Source organism: Rhynchophorus ferrugineus, unplaced genomic scaffold (genome assembly GCF_030347505.1).
Source record: "Rhynchophorus ferrugineus isolate W39M unplaced genomic scaffold, kcgeb_rfMv2 rfM10, whole genome shotgun sequence".
In the NCBI taxonomy this organism is placed as follows: Eukaryota; Metazoa; Arthropoda; class Insecta; order Coleoptera; family Curculionidae; genus Rhynchophorus; species Rhynchophorus ferrugineus.
Window position 1 is genome coordinate 253325 of NW_027472589.1, and position 16185 is coordinate 269509.

The following is a 16185-nucleotide window of genomic DNA, read 5'->3' on the forward strand; positions in this document are numbered from 1 at the left end:
TTCTTTTTGTAATGTAAAGTTTTAGTACAGAAATAAATCAAACAGCTGATTCTTTAAAATAAATCGTGTCAACGTGGAACTGAGTTGGTATAGAAGCATCTTTTAAAACTTGTATTTATGAATTAAAGTTTTGGAAACTGAAGAAATATTAACTAAATAACTAATTGCCATGAGTGTGAGTTTAATCTGTCGTAAAGTATGATTGAATATAACAGTGGTGGTTACTTTGCAGCCCCCTCAAAAAGGAAAACAGGCCACAAAAGGAGCCAAACAAATTTTGGACGAAAATGTAGCTACACTCAAGTTTTACAGAAATATGGCTATGATTTCCAATGCTCTGTCTCTGGCCATTCTTGTGTTTTATCACTCAACAATCAATATTGTATGTAGTGTCTGTTATTTTAAAGTGTTTTATTTACATAATTGTTGTTTTGTAGGTTTTTTACATATTTTCAAGCTTGGTTTACATAGGATCCTACCAGTTTATGGCTTATATGGCGAAACCAAAGCACACTCCGACTGGACAGTTATTGGATAGTGGAGTGGACTTAAATATGGAAGGAGGGATTGCAGAGTAAGCAGGTTAGGAGTAACAGAGTACAACTTATGACACCATTTGGTTTTAGGAACGTTAAAGATGTGATCATCCTTACAGCAGGCTGTCAGCTGCTATCTGCTTTCATTTCCAACTATTTTTGGTTCCTGTGGTTGCTGGCCCCAGCGCGGCTATTCTGGATTCTGTGGAGGAACATCCTTTCTCCTTATTTCTTCCAGCCAGCTCCAGAAAATCCCATTATGGATGAGAAGAAACAGAAGAAACTGGAAAGGAAACAAAAGAGAATGGCCAACATGAGATAATCTTTTCTCAAAGAATTGGCATACACATTTTGACTAATTGTTTTGTTTTTTTTATGGTATTTATTTGTATTTGTTTTTATTACACTAGTTGTAAATAAAGGTGATTTTTAATATTAATTTTGTTTATTTTGGTAAAAAATATCTATTATCAGATAAAATATCAAAAAATTTATTTTGTTAGGGATATTGAAGGGTGTAATACTATAATAGTCATGATGCTCTGTCTTTAACTTACTATTGGTCAAGCAACTGTAAAAAAGGCGAAGAGTTTGGCGTTTTTTTGAAGGAAGCGGTCAATATAGAGGGTGGCAGAGTCAGTGACACTAAGTACCCCGACGTACACCACGGCGTGTCCCAGTCGGAGGGAGCAACGATCCATGGGGTATAAACAATGCGGTCACCAACTGCGAGCGAACCAAAAACAAATCCGCGGGATTATGTAAACAACTGCAACGAAAATCCGAGCAATTTCACGTCCAGCCGGCATGTGACCTACTTTTTCCTTGATATAACAATGCGTACACCACCGTGTTCTTTTAATAATTGTCCAGGAAACCGCCACCACGGTTAAAAGCGACGGATCGCTGTGATATAAGAAGTTGCAAAATTGCTTTAGAAAAATTAACGACAATTTCGCGTAGACAGCGCGTATATAGGCAAATGGTGGCGTGCGACAACCTGTTGTCGATCAGATCGGGCCAGTAACGCTGTCTTCGGGAATAAAACATTGAGGTGAGTGAATATTTTTATAAACGAATATTTAACTACTTGATACAATAGGTTCGTGTCAACATTTGTCAAACAGTGTCAATATATCAGCGAAAATGTTTGCATTTGTTTTTTGGGAGCGCTGCAATTGTCTTAATATTCTCCAGAAATATTCTAGACATATCGTATTATTAAAAAGAGGTAGATTATTTTAAAATATTAAACTTCTCTCTTTTTGCAACGATATTTACATAGAATGCGTACGTAGTAATCAAAGTTGCATGAACTAACCAGAGCGTTAGATGGAAATATTTCATTGGTTTTTTACTTGTAGGTCTAATAATTATCCAGTAAATTACTGACACTTAAAAGCGTTGTTATGAAAAACAGTTGTCGATATAACCCGGCCTATAACAATATCTTTGAGAGGAAACTCTCGAGGTGAGCGTAAACGTAAATAGAAACCATATTTTTCCTGCAATATTTTACCGCGTGTTTCGTTTAATAGTTACGTGAACCATTGCGAAAAACGGAGATTTAACTAATAACTAGTAGGCTTAATATTTTCCTATTTTGCAACGCCGTTTCACGTTTTGACGAAGAATTTCTCTCGATATGTCATATCCCTACGGACGCTTTAACAATTCTAAGCGAAACTGACGATTGTTTAGTAACCGCAAGACCCTGTTAATGATCTATGTGCTTAGCCTTCGTACCTTTTTTCATTTTACGCAACGATTATCTAATAAATCTCCATCAGAGCTCAAGTACCAGGTTGTGTGCAATATTTGGTCTTTCGGGGAGTGTGTCTATAAACAGAAAAGAACGAGAGATGATATAACAGGGCAACGCAATAGTCGCATAAAGTCGACCCCTACTCTAAATCCCCCTACGACCGCTTTACTCTTCGGTTACGAGCAAGAGAACCAAAAGAACCTATTTACCTTTGATTGCTTGTCGGTTCCGTGCTTTTATTGTCGTTAGTACAAGTCCAAGGTACGTACATTTAGTTCTTTAATGGCATTTAATAAGAGACGCGTTGGTTGACCATTACATTACGTTACGTTTATTTAGAGTAATTACCGATTTCGTTTATTTTTTCGAACATTGGCGGAAGTGGTCCATCGGAGATGCCTTTATCTAAACTCGGTTACATTAACATTTCTAGCCTTGACCGTGAACGCAGCAGCGAGCGCTCACTTTCACTATTACGTGTCGCGTTTTATTGCAGGAAATATATTGAGAACATTTTTTCCATTACGCATGAGAAAACCGTCTTACCGTGTCGCCTTCGCCAAAATCGCCATAAACAGCTTACAAAAAGTCAGAAATATATCGCCTGGGAAAAAATTAGAGTCATTTTATATGCGAGCGTTTAGAATAGGCGAAATTAATTGTACGTATTTATAATTTTTAAGGTCTGCCAAGTTCTATACTATCTTCTGTCGTACCATTATGAAAGCGATTTTTTTGGTTTTTTTTTGGTCGGACGGTAGAATGTGTAGTATATGAACTAGACGGTGGGAGAAAGCAATTCGAGAATCCTTTCGCGCGTTGCTTAAAAGCCGGAGGCGTTTCGCAATGTTCACTGTTACATTACAGACCATCGTAAAAATTGCGTTGCTGAAAAAGTATATTTCTGTTGCGACATCAGTCACGGCCTTTGTTATTTCGCAGACATGTCGACACAACTACTCATATCCACTAGCTGCTGGACGGACAATATCGACGCCGTGCCAGAGTGCGACAACGACCAACGGAACGCCCTGTCGAGAAAAGCGCTGGCGAAGAAAGCGGAAGAGGAACTGCGAGAGACCGAGAACGTACGGACAGAATGTCTTCGGCAGCTCAAGGTGTGGATTCAACAGAACCAGGACGTCGAGAATTGCATTACCGGTACGTAGGCTCCGAATAAACCCCGACTGGGTCGCTAAAAACTATTCCTTGCAGACGACAACTTCCTGCTTCGCTTCCTGCGAGTGAAGAAGTTCAGCATCCCCATGGCCCAACAAACGCTGCTCAAGTACCTGAATTTTCGTAAGCGATTCGACCACATCTTCCGTAATCTCACCCTAAACGATGACAAAGTCAACGAACTCCTCACCAATGGGTAAAAACAAACGGGAGAATCACCGGAACACTGTCTTACGTTATATTTTCCAGGTACATTTTTGTTAGCCCTGTCAGGGACAGCCAAGGACGCCGCGTGATATTGTACGATCTCAGTAAGCTACGAAAAACAAAACAGCGTCGAGCAAACGCGGAACTATGTTTTCGGTTTCAGGTAAATTCGATCCCAAGCGGTACACGGGGACGGATATGGCTCGAGCGCACGCCATCACCTACGAGACGCTCCTGACCGAGGAAGAGAATCAAATTCTGGGGGTTGTTCACGTGGCCGACATAGGGGCCATCAACGCTTCTTTTGTCACGCTATTTACGGTCACCGAATTTGGCACACTGATCAAATGGGGAGAGGTATGATATTTTTGACGCATCTAGGGCATTTCTAAAATATTTCACGGTAAAAAAACGCGGATTGTTCGGCTATTATGTTACATTACTTCAATATTGGATGATGTAAATATTCATAAAAAAAACGGTGTCTTTCTTAGGTTAGGTCATAATAATATACAGATTCCTATAGGACAAACTGACATTAAATAATGTCAGATTTTCATATAAATTTCTTGAGATTAGGTAGTCAATATTTTATATAATGTTGACATTTGTTGATGTTAAATATTTATGAAATTCATTATTTATTCATTATTATTATAAATAGCACTGGGCTTCTTGTCAAATTGACATTTGCTGATGCGACCTATCTATATTGATATTGTTAAATTGAACGATTTAAAGTGTCATCTCACAATGGGAAGATACAAGAGTCTAATTCTCGAGAGGCAACCGCGCGTACAACGATTTGAATTTGTAACGTTGCCAGTTATTGCAAATTATATGTATATTTCAAGAATAAAATATAAATAGAATAAATTATGTCAAATTCACAAATTAGCCTAATATTTCTAATACTAATTTACTAATTATAATAATACTAATTTAATATATATATATATATATATATATAAGCTAGCATCTATCATAATTGTGAAGCTAAATCAATTACTCAATAAAATATCTAAGTAATGGCAAATTCTATATGGTCCCAGCCAAATAGCATGAAAATTCGTCTCTCAGTTCATTCATTACAAGCAAGGAATGCAATTCAAATCCATATGCATTAAACTCAAAATGGTTACCGTAGGTCCTTGGATTCTACCTCTGGATACGGCAACGTCGCAAAATCAGGCAGGAACTATCGAAGTTTACCGGTTTTTTGCCGGTTATGATTCTCCAAAATTAGTCACTACTTGAAAACATTACGTTTCATGATGTGAAACATTCATAAAAGTTCGGTGACTTTTTCTCAGGTTACATTAACTGTCGATTCTAAAGATAGTTTTATGTCATAACGAAATCAAGAATTCTTCATAAAAATTGTGTTTAATGTCAAACATTCGTGGAACTTTACTTTCAGATTAGGTTATATAAAAGTACGTAGCAGTTCCAATAAAACAACCAATGCACGTCATCAAAGTGTATAATTCACCGCTGCTGCACCAAATTTAAATTTTCGTTTATTTTGAATGAAGATAACTATATAAAATATAATTTATATTAACAGTTTAGTACGTTTAATGCATATTTATTGAAAGGGTTAAACTACAGTTAATTAAACAGACGCAACAGTTTGTAGGTTAGAGTTGTTTTATTATATTTACGTTGATATATGATAACGGCGTCGACCAGTAGACTAGACATTAGACTTCATTCTGCCTCTATTTAGCTAGACTAATGCCAATTAGTAAAATGAGAAAGAAAAATTCTTCGAGCTAAAAGAGATTTTACGTTTTTATAAACTGACGGTGTTGATATGCATTGGCTATTTTATTGAAAATACTATATATTTTTATCCCGAAAGAAAACGTAAAGATATTTAAACATTTGTATCGATTTTATTAAAGTAAATATCTATGTAAGATTTTCGGTATTTCCTGCTACGCCAGATTTAAATATATCTTGTTATGGTCCGTTGCACCGGCATGGACGCATTTCGTTAAACATTTTCGCCAGAGAGCACGTGCCACTGACGATTTTTGAGACCCCGATCGTAGTTTGCGTCGAAGAGAGCTTTCACTTTCGCGCGCGCCGCCTCTGTTTCGAAACGTACTCGACATTCTCGACGAAAAACATTACCCGATCCATTACGTAACGGTTCACACGAGAGTACCGCCAAGTCACGCCTTCCCCTACATTCCAACATTCCCAACGTTTACAGCAAAGCTTCCCCATGAGACACAAGGAGATCCACCTCATCAACATGCCCCAGGCGCTCCGGTACGTCTACGACTTCGCCCGCAGCAACATAACCCAGAAGCTCAAAGAACGCATCTCGGTAAGTAGTACCACCGGCGGTCCAGGGACCTGAACCGATCCAACCCCGTGTCCTCAGGTGCACGACGGCAAGTCCACGGCCTCGCAGAGCATCGAGCTGGAGGCCTTGCCCGCGGAATTCGGAGGCCACGTCCCCGCCAAGGACATGATAACCTGGTGGACCCGACAGGTCGACGCCAAGGCCAAGAGGATCCTCGCCACGGACGACATCCGGCTTCTGAGCGATGGGGGGATCATCAGATCGAAGACCGCCAGACGGGACGCGGAGAATATGATCGGAAGCTTCAGGAAGCTGGAGGTCGATTGAGGTTTGACGCGGAAAGACGTTTTCGTAGGTAGTTAAGTCGCTTTGTACATATATATTTGTTAGCGTTAGGTTAAGGACGACCACTGGCATCATCACTGTAGCTCTTAAGGAGACATTACTTTTGTATCAGACATCTGTATGCTTATATGTTATATATTAGACACCCCCTTGCCTTAGATTATAATCGAATAAACGTATTTGGGATAAATATTTGTGTTTTCCTCTCGGAACGTTCCGCGCACTCGAAATGTTTGTGTTTTTTCGACGCGGTATCGATACAAAAACACCACGACCGACATTCCGAGCAGGCGGCACCCGTCGTACCTTTCCCAGTTTGTGTTCGTGTCGTATCGAAGCGAGCGACGTGCCATTCGCGAAGCAGTGAACGGGATGAAACAAGCGACGAACGCTCACTACTCCCTCGACAGATTCATACCGAGACGATGCATCAACCTAGAACTGAATCATTACAATCTCACTCACTCGGAGAAGGACTACCTGTCCTCCACGCCCATCGAGAACGAGCTCCTGAACGAGACGTTCATCAACACGGCCAAATACGCCAACATGATCACCAACTATAGGAAATTGTAAGTGGCAAGGGGACCGGTACGGGAGAACTCGAGTTTCGCTAACCGTTATCGGCTCAAGCCTGGGAAATCCACTCCTGCGATTATCCAAAGCAAGTTTATTTTATTACAAGTTATTCTCTTTTGCATTATACTCGTCTTTATGAGAGAAATAGATAGAAGAAAATCATTAATTGACATATAAACAATTGTTCATTTATACCACGGTGTGACTTAATTCAAAATACACTTATTTTTCAAATTATTTTGATAAATATTTCTGTAATATATTTGAAAATATTTTAAATGCACTTACGGGTACCTAACAGCAGAAATAAAACTATAGCCCGTCTAACAAAACAACCCACTCACGTCATCAAAATGTATGTCGTCAGTACGTCCCAATATTGACTTTTGGTTTACGACGAAATAGATAGAAGAAAATCATTAATTTTTTTTATAACATCTTTATTAGATACGCTTAGTACAATCTTAATTATTATTATTACAATTAATTTATTATTACTTTTCCTATGTGCTTGGATTAATTAACAAGCAAGACGAGTACGAGAAAATACATCAGTATGTATTCCTCAATTATAAAATTATAATTATTTATTAATTATTAACTTATAGCTATAGTTTACACTAATAATACACACTAAATGTTCACACAAGTTCGTATGGTTTTATTCGTTTCAATCTCCTGACATCCTGTGCTCTGTCCAGCAGTTGTATTGCTTCCACGTTAGAATGATTTAGTAATCTTCTTTCGTATTTCAAGGCGAAATCCTGCACAACTTCGCAAATCCATTTGATTTCCAGGTCATCGTGCAGTTCTTCATTGGTTACATAGCGATAGGCATTGGTAATCAATCGAAGAATCTTGTTTTGACAGCGCTGTATGATTAACTGATTTGCATTTTTAGTGCAACCCCATATTTGCACCCCATAGGTCCAAATTGGCTTTATAATTGTATTATAGATCAACCTCTTTGATTTTAGATCAAGTTGAGAGTATCTTCCGACTAACCAGTATAGTTGTTTTATTTTGGTTCTAATGTGTTTTTCTTTTTGTCTAACGTGATGCTTCCAATTTAATCTACAGTCAAGATGGATTCCAAGGTATTTTGCTGATTCTGCTTGAGGAATCGGGCATCCATTGAGTGATATAAATAAGTTTTTATTATTTCTTCTTAATGCAAAATTAACGTGGACAGATTTGGAGCTATTAAGTTGAATTTTCCAATCTTTTGTCCATTTGTAGATTTTGTTGACTGCCACTTGCACTTTTTCTATTGCCCTAGGCAGAGATATATCTTTTGCCATAATAACTGTGTCATCAGCAAAGGTTCCAAGAAGTGTTTCTTTTGTTGTTGGAATGTCAGCAGCGTAGAGTAGATACAGTAGAGGTCCTAAGACGCTAAAGCTTAAATCATTAATTGACATATAAACAACTGTTCATTTATACCACGGTGTGACATTTGAAAATATTTTAAATGCACTTACGGGTACCTAACAGCAGAAATAAAACTATAGCCCGTCTAACAAAACAACCCACTCACGTCATCAAAATGTATGTCGTCATTACGTCCCAATAGTGACTTTTGGTTTACGACATTTGCGCTGATTTTTAACTTCTAATTCTAGAATTATCAGATATTAGATTAATCTCTTAAAACTTTAACAATCTGTCCGTGGGCAATAAGTATTTTTTATGATTTCCCTTATACAATATAACTATTCTGACATGTAGAAGATCGGTTCAATAAGTAATCTTATAACCTAAATCTTATTTTGGGACTATTCTAACATATTTTGGATTATTATGTCTCACTCTATGTGACTATTAATCAGTTCGAATGGTAGTATGCGTTTGATCTTACGCACTTCACTGTCATCGCGCACATTCAACTGTTTGGCCAGTGCAATGGAATGCACTAACACTTTGAACCACACTCGTTGTACGTTTCAAGGGGATATCGCGCTGAATTAGTCTGTTGGAGACGTAATATGGGACATGATCGATGCCTCGCAACACTTTATTCTGGAATCTCTGAAGGATTGCTATGTTAGATTCGCTAGTAGTACCGCACAGTTCAATTCCATAGGTTCAGATGGTCCTAAGTATTGACTTATACAGCAAAACCTTGTTACCTAAGAATCAGCCAATAGATTTGGTTTAGTTTAACTCCTTCTACAAAGGGTGAATGTCACTTGGGTAGATTTTGTCTCATTTGCTTTGTTAGTCCATGTTTTCAACCACAATTCTGCTTTGTTTAGATGAAGTTGGAGGCTTTTTTGTGGCTGATATTGAATCTTCGTGTGATGATAAAACCGCTGTATCATTGGACGGACTATATATGATGATTTAGAATTACCCAAGTTGGGTCACATAGCGTTGAATCACTCGAACTTGGGTTCTCTGGTATTGGTTCAAGATTTTCCCCATAAATGAGTCCGGGGGGCTTCTTGCACGGCCTGGGTTTATCCCTGTTAACCGTTCATTCTTGCCGGAAGATTGCTGCGGTCCATTTACCAGCAAACGCCCGATCGTCCATACCAGATGCCAGTATTGGATGTGCCGGAGAAGACGCCGAGCCACACTTGGCCGGTAAAGCCTAGGAGGAAGCCGTTGATCAAGAGACCGGAAATTATACTGGACATGCCCGACATAAGCACCACCATCTGTAAGTGTAACCGCGCAAACCTGACTGCAGTACTCATATTCCTTTGCGACTGTCAGATCACCACGTGATTGATTGGGGTAAGAGCGGTCTCCTGGCCACCATCTTCCACAGCGAGGTCTATCTGTGGCCGTTCCGAGACTCCAAGCCGCAACAGACCGACTCGGGCGGCACCATCTTGGACTGCATCAAGTGGAACAAATCGGGCACGCACTTCGCCGTGTCCAGAACACTCTCCAGGCTCAGCATCTTTGACGCGGAAAGGCTAAAAGTAAGACTACGCTAACATTTTTGAACACTGAATAATTCCCTACATCTACAAACTGGCAACAACGTATCAGTCAATCTGGTTAAATCCAGCGCATCAATTGTTTTTTTAGTGCAGTGTCTGAACGTAACTTTACAATCGAATTTCTATTTCCTCTATGCTAACCTCACTGTTACCTCGCCTTCGCTACTCTGCACAGATCACCAGAAACTTTTATTGTAAATGCGACGATTGCGTCATAACGGCCATCGAATGGACCAGCAAAGAATACGTGTTCAGCGGCTGTTCGAAGGGGGCCATCAACGTGGTGTTCAAGAACAGCTACCGATCAGACCACACCATCGGGGTACTGACGGAGGAGATCATCGACCTGCAGCTGTCCTGCAACGAGCGATACCTGACCGTGCGAGGTATGTCCGGCTCGTGCGTGGTTTTCAAGCTGGCGCAAACCATGGAGGAGGTGTTCGTGGCCAAAGGCGGCTGCAATTACATCAAGGTGAGACATCCGCCGCGCTATCCGGACCGTCGTTCAAAGCGTCTGCTTCCAGAGCACCGCCTGGCACCCGTGGAAGGAGTCCGTGCTGGCCATAGCCGACATCACCAACACCATCTACCTGTGGAACATCAACAACCGGAAGCTGATCGACAAGAGCGTAGCCAAGCCGTTCTTCAGAGAGGAAAACATCATTGACTGTCTCACATTCAATCCTGTTTCGGCGGAACTGTTGGTAAGAGCCGCGGTTCCTGGCCGCAATTTACACCATTGACCACCCCCCTCTCTCCCGCTGTCGCAGGTCAGTTTCTACTGCGAAAGTTCCGATCCAGACACGAGCCTCGGCTACAATTTCCTGACCGTCTTCAGCGACATGCACACCATCGTGGACGAGCTGAAGTTCCACAACGCGCGGGTACCGTTCGCCCTGTGGGACGGCACCGGAACCAAATTAGGTATCTCTACTGGCCGCAATGTCGTTTAAATAAAAGGTAATCCACGATTTATTGTCGGAACCCATTCCAATTAATAGATCTCTCGATAAGTCTTCGGCCTGACGTACAGATGACGCCGGCTCCGTATCTTCCCGAACTTAATCTAGTAATGTGACACACAAGAGTCTAATTCTCGAGAATCATGGAATGTGCACAAGGATTTGAATTTGTAACGTTGTCAGTTCTTGTAAAATATAATATATCTAGATCAATTATCAATGAGTTGACAAATTAAGTTCAAATTAAGATACAAATTAACATTTTTTTAAGATTGAGGCTTATATAACAACATACGTTCTGTGTTTTTTAACCTTATTTACCTATGCTTCAACACTTAAACTTACACAAAACAAAACAAAACAGTACAAGTACAATACAAGAAAATTCTTAACCTCACAAAACAGGGTCCTTACCAGTGCCAAGGTCAAATACTATAGTTCGTTGGGTTCTACCTGTTGATTGCTTGTAAATGGCAATGTCGCAAAATTAGGCGGAAACTGCCGAAGTTCACCGAATGTCGGCTGATTCTCCAAAATTAACCACAACTGTGAAATAATTCTTGTTATTTTCAAAAGGGTGGTTACATTGAACACATTTTTTTGCCATCCACTGTACGGTTTAGATTCAGTTCTCAGGTTAGCTGGACTTAAAGGATTGCACTAGGTCTGATTGATCTACGAAGAAGTTAGTTTACAAAATTAGGGAAGCGACGTTGCTAAAAAAATTGTTTGGTTTTATTAATCGGGTACGAGACTTGAGCATGAAATGGGTTCCGATTTCAATTATCGAAGAACGTGGATTACCTTTTCAAACGTTCAGTGAACCGAAAGCACTGTATCCGGCTTACGTCTGTTTCAGCCACAGTGAGCGTTGACGAAAACTTGGCCATATGGGAGTTCTTCGGGGAGGCGGCGTCCGACATCCGAGGTAAGAGGCCGCAGAAGCGGCGGGACATCTTCAGCGTCTTCGACAATGAGAGACGTTTCAACGAGTGCCTGAGGTAGAAAGTGACGATTCTTGTGCGCGTTGTTTAGGTATAGATTATTATTGCTATTATTAAATTATTATCAAATTGAATTTAATTAAATTATTATTAGGCGTTCTTGTCCACGTGTTTCATTCATCTGAACCATCGATCCTTCCAGTAAATCATAGAAATACCAATTCGATATTTTTATATTTAGTGATTTATTCGCTCATATATAAGCACAATTGAAATTGTCGCACTTTTGAGTACAGTGATTCGAACTAACTACAATATTTAATGCCTACTAATTTAATGTTTAAACCTATAATTCTTCCAATAAAACAGCCAATGCATAACATCAAAATTGATCATGCTGACAAAATACTAATGTAAATAAAATAATGAACCAAAAATAACATCATAAAATATACTTTATTTCAACATTATAGTACATCTAATGCATATTTATCGTCGACCATTACCAACACAAATAGAATTTCATATACTGATTTGGTTACATGTTCGGACGCATCAGACGGTTTCTTTTTTTAACTAGAGTAAAATGCTAATTAGTAAAATGATAAAACGTTCAGTTCAGTACGTTCGACGATGTTGAGGATGGTGCATTGACGGTTTTCTTGGAAGGGCTATTACCTTTTGCTGATACATAAATATCCTTATAAGTACAGAATCTATAGTAAATAAATAGGAGTGCTTAAAAAAATTACGAAAATATTTCAATTGATACCGTCGAATCATTCCTGTTTCTATACGTTCAGTGGGTGAAAGGAAAGGGTCCACGGCGTCGGCGCTTCAGCGCTCGCCCTCGTCTCTTCCATACGTGCTCCAACATCACCACCGCGAACGCCGTCAGGATCCCCGTACCCAACAGTATGAAACAGGTGAAGAGATCGTTGATCCTGGCGCTGCGGAACGTCTTCTGCTGGCTGCAGATCGGCAGACTCGGGGCCACCAGCGTGGTGATGTAGTCGTGTACGCCGGACTCCAGCATCTTGATCAAACTGGAAGAGAGATGGGTGAAACAAGCAATAGATGATCACCGTGCCTCCTACCACATATTGACGAGCTTCTTGTAGGGAGAATGCAGGGATAAGGGGAAGGCGACGTTATTCCGCGTCTGTTTCACCGGCAACTCCATCAGGTCGAACTTGCACCGATAGTTGCTGATGGAGAGGAACTCCTTGCGGGCGACGTGGCCCGTGGCGAAGAACCCGTAGTTCCCCTGGGTGGCCCGGAGGAGGCCCGCGGTGATGTTGGTGACGTCGCTGTGTAGATATCCTCGCAGATAGATCTGGTTCAGCTGACTTACGTTATTCATGGACTGAAATCGGAAAGAAGTGAACCGACTCGGTACTAATTACTCTCAACCATTCGTCCAATACCCGTAAATAGATCTCATCCTGACTGTTCCTGCTGTAGGCGATGACGTAGTTGCTGTCGAGCAGGTCGCCGACGGTGCGGATCTTCTTCAGCTTCACCGAGAGGATCGACGTGATGAAGGCCGAGTAGGAATTGTAGATCAACAGGGTGAACAGCAGGGCCATTACTATGACCATCTTGCCGGATACGGAACGAGTCTCGATCATGCTGCCTGCAACAGCATCATCACCGGTGATACATCGCCCCCCCTCCGATTCGGTTCCGCTCACCTTGCATGCAGAAGACGCCCAACACCCAGAAACTAGACTCGGAGAACGCCGCTAGGTACGACCTGGGCTCGGAGCCGTCGCCCCCCACCAACAGCAGATTCAGCGACATCGCTACGAAACATATGACGCCCGTCAGCAGGACCAACAGCAGCATCTTCGTCCCGAAGGGTATCAAGAAGATGTCGCGAGCCGTGTGCGATTCCTCCGGCTTCACGTAGATGTTCCGTCTGAAAATCGATGAAGCTTCGATAATAAAAGAGCAGGGACATTGCAAGTCGGACTCACATGGACTGCATGATATCGAACGAGAAGGACATGTCGTTGTACCGCTCGGGGACCTTGATCACCATGTCCAAGCCCAAATCCACCTTCTGCTCCACCACGCCGCCCAAGAGCCCGTTCCATTTGCCATCCGGAGCCTTGAGACCTAGCGTTGGGTACACCATGGTCTTCTCCCTTCAAGAACGAAAACGATATTGCTTCGAGAAACCGGCCATAGCCCCAGTACCTTGCGTTCAGATAAGTCGTGATAAAATCCGAAAATTTATCCATATTCTGTTCGTCGTTGTCGTCCTCGATGAGGTTCTCGTCGGCCACAGTCGTCTCCTGGGTGAAGGTCTTCTTGCCCAGGATCAGCGGGAACCGGTGGAAGTTGTCCCTCTTCTCGATGATCTGGAATGGCCTGAGGGCGTTGGCGCCGGTATCTCGGTCCCAGGACCCTGTGGAAAATCGTTTTAGACACACCGGACCCGAATCCTGCTGCAAATCGACAGACCCAGAAACCTCAGCACCAGCGAGTCGTTGTACAGCTTCCGGATCTTGTAAATTTGCACGAAGCAGTAGAAGACGCCGCTGGACTCCGCCGTTTCGCAATACTCGTCCACGAAGTTGTTGGTGACGTTGGGATTGCGGTGCTTGAAAGGCAGCAGCGTCGGAGCGACGCCGTGCGGTCCGCTCTTTGTGCCTGTCGAGTGTATATTACACATCGGTAACTCCGTCTAGAATTTTCAACGAATTTTTACATCGATACCATCGCTCTCGTCAACCATACTTGATCGAGGTCATTTCCCATCTTCAAAGCCACCACCACATCAGCATCGACCGACAGAGTGCTCACGGCGAGAGTGTCAAAGACGGAGTGAACGTTGGTTCCCGGCATCACGACGTTGAACCACTTAAAGTAATCCAAATTAGAAGCGATTTCGTTGGCCTGAAACCAACACGGAACTGTTACAAGGATTCGTTAAATGTTCATGCAATTTGCACCAATATTTCTATCGTATAACTGAGTCTTAGAAATGTATACAACCCATAGTTGTTAAGTTATACAATGAAAATGATGTTGTCATAAAATAAATGGATTTATATATAGTCACGAGTCTTAAAAACAATAAATTCCAAATAATTTAAGATAGGTTTTCGTTTATTTTATCCCAAAATGCATTGCAAATTGCCTGAAGTTTAAAAATTGTTTTGTAGGGTCCACCTGATCGAGATAAACGCTCTGATTGAAATCAGTCTTCACAAAAGTGACCACGACAGCTTGTCGAGCGAGGAAAGTATCGAACACTCGGATCTTCCTTCGAAAACTGACCATCAGGCGATTTACATAAAAACAACGATAATGACTCTTAAGTACCGACATGAAACAGCCTGAAAGTGAAAAAACATCTAGGTAACAGTTGTTTTCTTCCTAATCAAGTACTCCGATACCTGAATGAATATTTTCGTCGACCACGATGACGTGCGCCATATTGCGCCACTTCGAGTATTCGATCACCATCTGGACCATCTCGTTCGTCAGCTTAAAAGCGCAATTCATGCCCGACGTCTGATTTTTGTACGCCCTCGAGGAGTTCTTGCGCCAAGACCAATTTTCCTGGCCACTTACCAGCATCGCGCACAACCAGCAAAACACCACGAGCATTCGCATGTCTTCAGTCTTCTCGGGCGAATGATTTCAACGCCTGCTTGACCTACTTCGTATCACGCAATCACTCCATTTGGAAAAGAACTAATCAACGAGATATAATTAAAAACCATTAGTCGCGGCAATTAAAAACTAATCGAAAGCGCGCGATAATGATGGAACCTTTATTTAATTACCCACAACTGTAGTCTGTACGACCAATAGCAGAAGTAAGTAAATTGTCTAGATTTCAAGAACAATGAAAGCAATTGTCTGTCGTATATTATTTATTTTACAAAATAGTATAAATGATTAGAATCTTTAAATATCTATCATTCATGGGTGTTGGTCATAGTAAATGTAAAATTAAATTGAATTCATTGGAGTTGGAATAATGATATTACAATAACAAATTATAATTCAAGTCAATTCGAATGAGTAAATGTGAAATAAAATCTTCTATTAAAGTGGAAACACCAGTAAATTATCTAGACAGCAAGGATAACAAATAAAACCAATTATTTTTGTTGTATTTTATTCAATACCATTAACAAATTCAAATGAGCTAAAACATACCAGTGTCTCTGAAAGAAACACTCATGTTCTTTAAATGATATGATAAATCTTTTATATAAATATCAAAAACTATCCATGCGGTTTCATAAATTAAATTAACACGCATAAATAAAAGACTGATCATGGTTATAATTGTTAATGATCCGTTCGTGTCATTTTTTGTTCAACCCACGCAAGTAATTTATCTAGCCAGCTAGGATAACGAATAAAAAACAATTGTT

The 16185-nt window shown here is 40.9% G+C and overlaps 4 protein-coding genes and 1 long non-coding RNA gene across 7 annotated transcripts; 3 read left to right on the top strand and 2 right to left on the bottom strand.

The window, feature by feature from the left end:
• The first annotated feature begins 39 nt into the window (after window positions 1–39).
• LOC143204302 (transmembrane protein 208) lies at window positions 40–975 on the top strand. The gene is made up of 4 exons (XM_076416887.1): window positions 40–175; window positions 233–382; window positions 438–574; window positions 627–975. The coding sequence occupies exons 1-4, from the start codon at window positions 170–172 to the stop codon at window positions 856–858; spliced, it is 525 nt and encodes a 174-aa protein (XP_076273002.1). The 5' UTR covers window positions 40–169; the 3' UTR covers window positions 859–975.
• Window positions 683–2653, bottom strand: LOC143204313 (uncharacterized). The gene is made up of 3 exons (XR_013007556.1): window positions 2511–2653; window positions 2283–2375; window positions 683–819 (listed from the first exon to the last, which is right to left on the bottom strand). It is a non-coding gene; the product is annotated as an uncharacterized LOC143204313 (long non-coding RNA).
• On the top strand, window positions 1450–6539 carry Cralbp (Cellular retinaldehyde binding protein). 2 transcript variants are annotated; one of them, XM_076416877.1, is made up of 7 exons: window positions 1450–1590; window positions 3244–3462; window positions 3517–3676; window positions 3730–3791; window positions 3851–4044; window positions 5909–6025; window positions 6083–6539. In XM_076416877.1, the coding sequence occupies exons 2-7, from the start codon at window positions 3246–3248 to the stop codon at window positions 6329–6331; spliced, it is 999 nt and encodes a 332-aa protein (XP_076272992.1). In that variant the 5' UTR covers window positions 1450–1590; window positions 3244–3245; the 3' UTR covers window positions 6332–6539. The 2 variants fall into 2 exon arrangements, with proteins under 2 accessions (XP_076272992.1, XP_076272991.1); XM_076416876.1 differs by lacking the exon at window positions 1450–1590 and adding an exon at window positions 2407–2562.
• Window positions 6540–6593: 54 nt separating this feature from the next.
• LOC143204294 (protein cortex) lies at window positions 6594–11944 on the top strand. The gene is made up of 7 exons (XM_076416870.1): window positions 6594–6921; window positions 9421–9590; window positions 9647–9858; window positions 10055–10351; window positions 10404–10583; window positions 10650–10803; window positions 11701–11944. Exons 1-7 carry the CDS (start codon window positions 6722–6724, stop codon window positions 11844–11846), a joined length of 1359 nt encoding a protein of 452 aa, XP_076272985.1. The 5' UTR covers window positions 6594–6721; the 3' UTR covers window positions 11847–11944.
• Window positions 11945–12446: 502 nt separating this feature from the next.
• Window positions 12447–15551, bottom strand: LOC143204288 (glutamate receptor ionotropic, delta-1). Of its 2 annotated transcripts, XM_076416854.1 has the most exons (10): window positions 15193–15551; window positions 14966–15132; window positions 14531–14689; window positions 14255–14477; window positions 13988–14198; window positions 13765–13935; window positions 13480–13706; window positions 13213–13421; window positions 12883–13151; window positions 12448–12831 (listed from the first exon to the last, which is right to left on the bottom strand). In XM_076416854.1, exons 1-10 carry the CDS (start codon window positions 15410–15412, stop codon window positions 12585–12587), a joined length of 2103 nt encoding a protein of 700 aa, XP_076272969.1. In that variant the 5' UTR covers window positions 15413–15551; the 3' UTR covers window positions 12448–12584. The 2 variants fall into 2 exon arrangements, with proteins under 2 accessions (XP_076272967.1, XP_076272969.1); XM_076416852.1 differs by having other exon boundaries at window positions 12447–12831; window positions 13988–14443; window positions 14502–14689.
• Between the last annotated feature and the right edge of the window lie 634 nt (window positions 15552–16185).

What these genes read in the sequence shown, in the direction of transcription:
- LOC143204294 (XM_076416870.1), top strand. Translation starts at nt 6,722, where the DNA reads ATGAAACAAGCGACGAACGCTCACTACTCCCTCGACAGATTCATACCG. An exon ending in TTGACGCGGAAAGGCTAAAA is followed by an intron (nt 9,859 to 10,054) that starts GTAAGACTACGC and finishes TACTCTGCACAG; the next exon opens with ATCACCAGAAACTTTTATTG. An exon ending in CGGCACCGGAACCAAATTAG is followed by an intron (nt 10,804 to 11,700) that starts GTATCTCTACTG and finishes CGTCTGTTTCAG; the next exon opens with CCACAGTGAGCGTTGACGAA.
- Cralbp (XM_076416877.1), top strand. Translation starts at nt 3,246, where the DNA reads ATGTCGACACAACTACTCATATCCACTAGCTGCTGGACGGACAATATC. An exon ending in AACGAACTCCTCACCAATGG is followed by an intron (nt 3,677 to 3,729) that starts GTAAAAACAAAC and finishes TATATTTTCCAG; the next exon opens with GTACATTTTTGTTAGCCCTG. An exon ending in CACTGATCAAATGGGGAGAG is followed by an intron (nt 4,045 to 5,908) that starts GTATGATATTTT and finishes CAACGTTTACAG; the next exon opens with CAAAGCTTCCCCATGAGACA.
- LOC143204302 (XM_076416887.1), top strand. An exon ending in ATCACTCAACAATCAATATT is followed by an intron (nt 383 to 437) that starts GTATGTAGTGTC and finishes GTTGTTTTGTAG; the next exon opens with GTTTTTTACATATTTTCAAG. An exon ending in ATGGAAGGAGGGATTGCAGA is followed by an intron (nt 575 to 626) that starts GTAAGCAGGTTA and finishes ATTTGGTTTTAG; the next exon opens with GAACGTTAAAGATGTGATCA.
- LOC143204288 (XM_076416852.1), bottom strand. Translation starts at nt 15,412, where the DNA reads ATGCGAATGCTCGTGGTGTTTTGCTGGTTGTGCGCGATGCTGGTAAGT. An exon ending in AGAGCGTTTATCTCGATCAG is followed by an intron (nt 14,690 to 14,965) that starts GTGGACCCTACA and finishes TGTTGGTTTCAG; the next exon opens with GCCAACGAAATCGCTTCTAA. An exon ending in ACGAGAGCGATGGTATCGAT is followed by an intron (nt 14,444 to 14,501) that starts GTAAAAATTCGT and finishes TACACTCGACAG; the next exon opens with GCACAAAGAGCGGACCGCAC.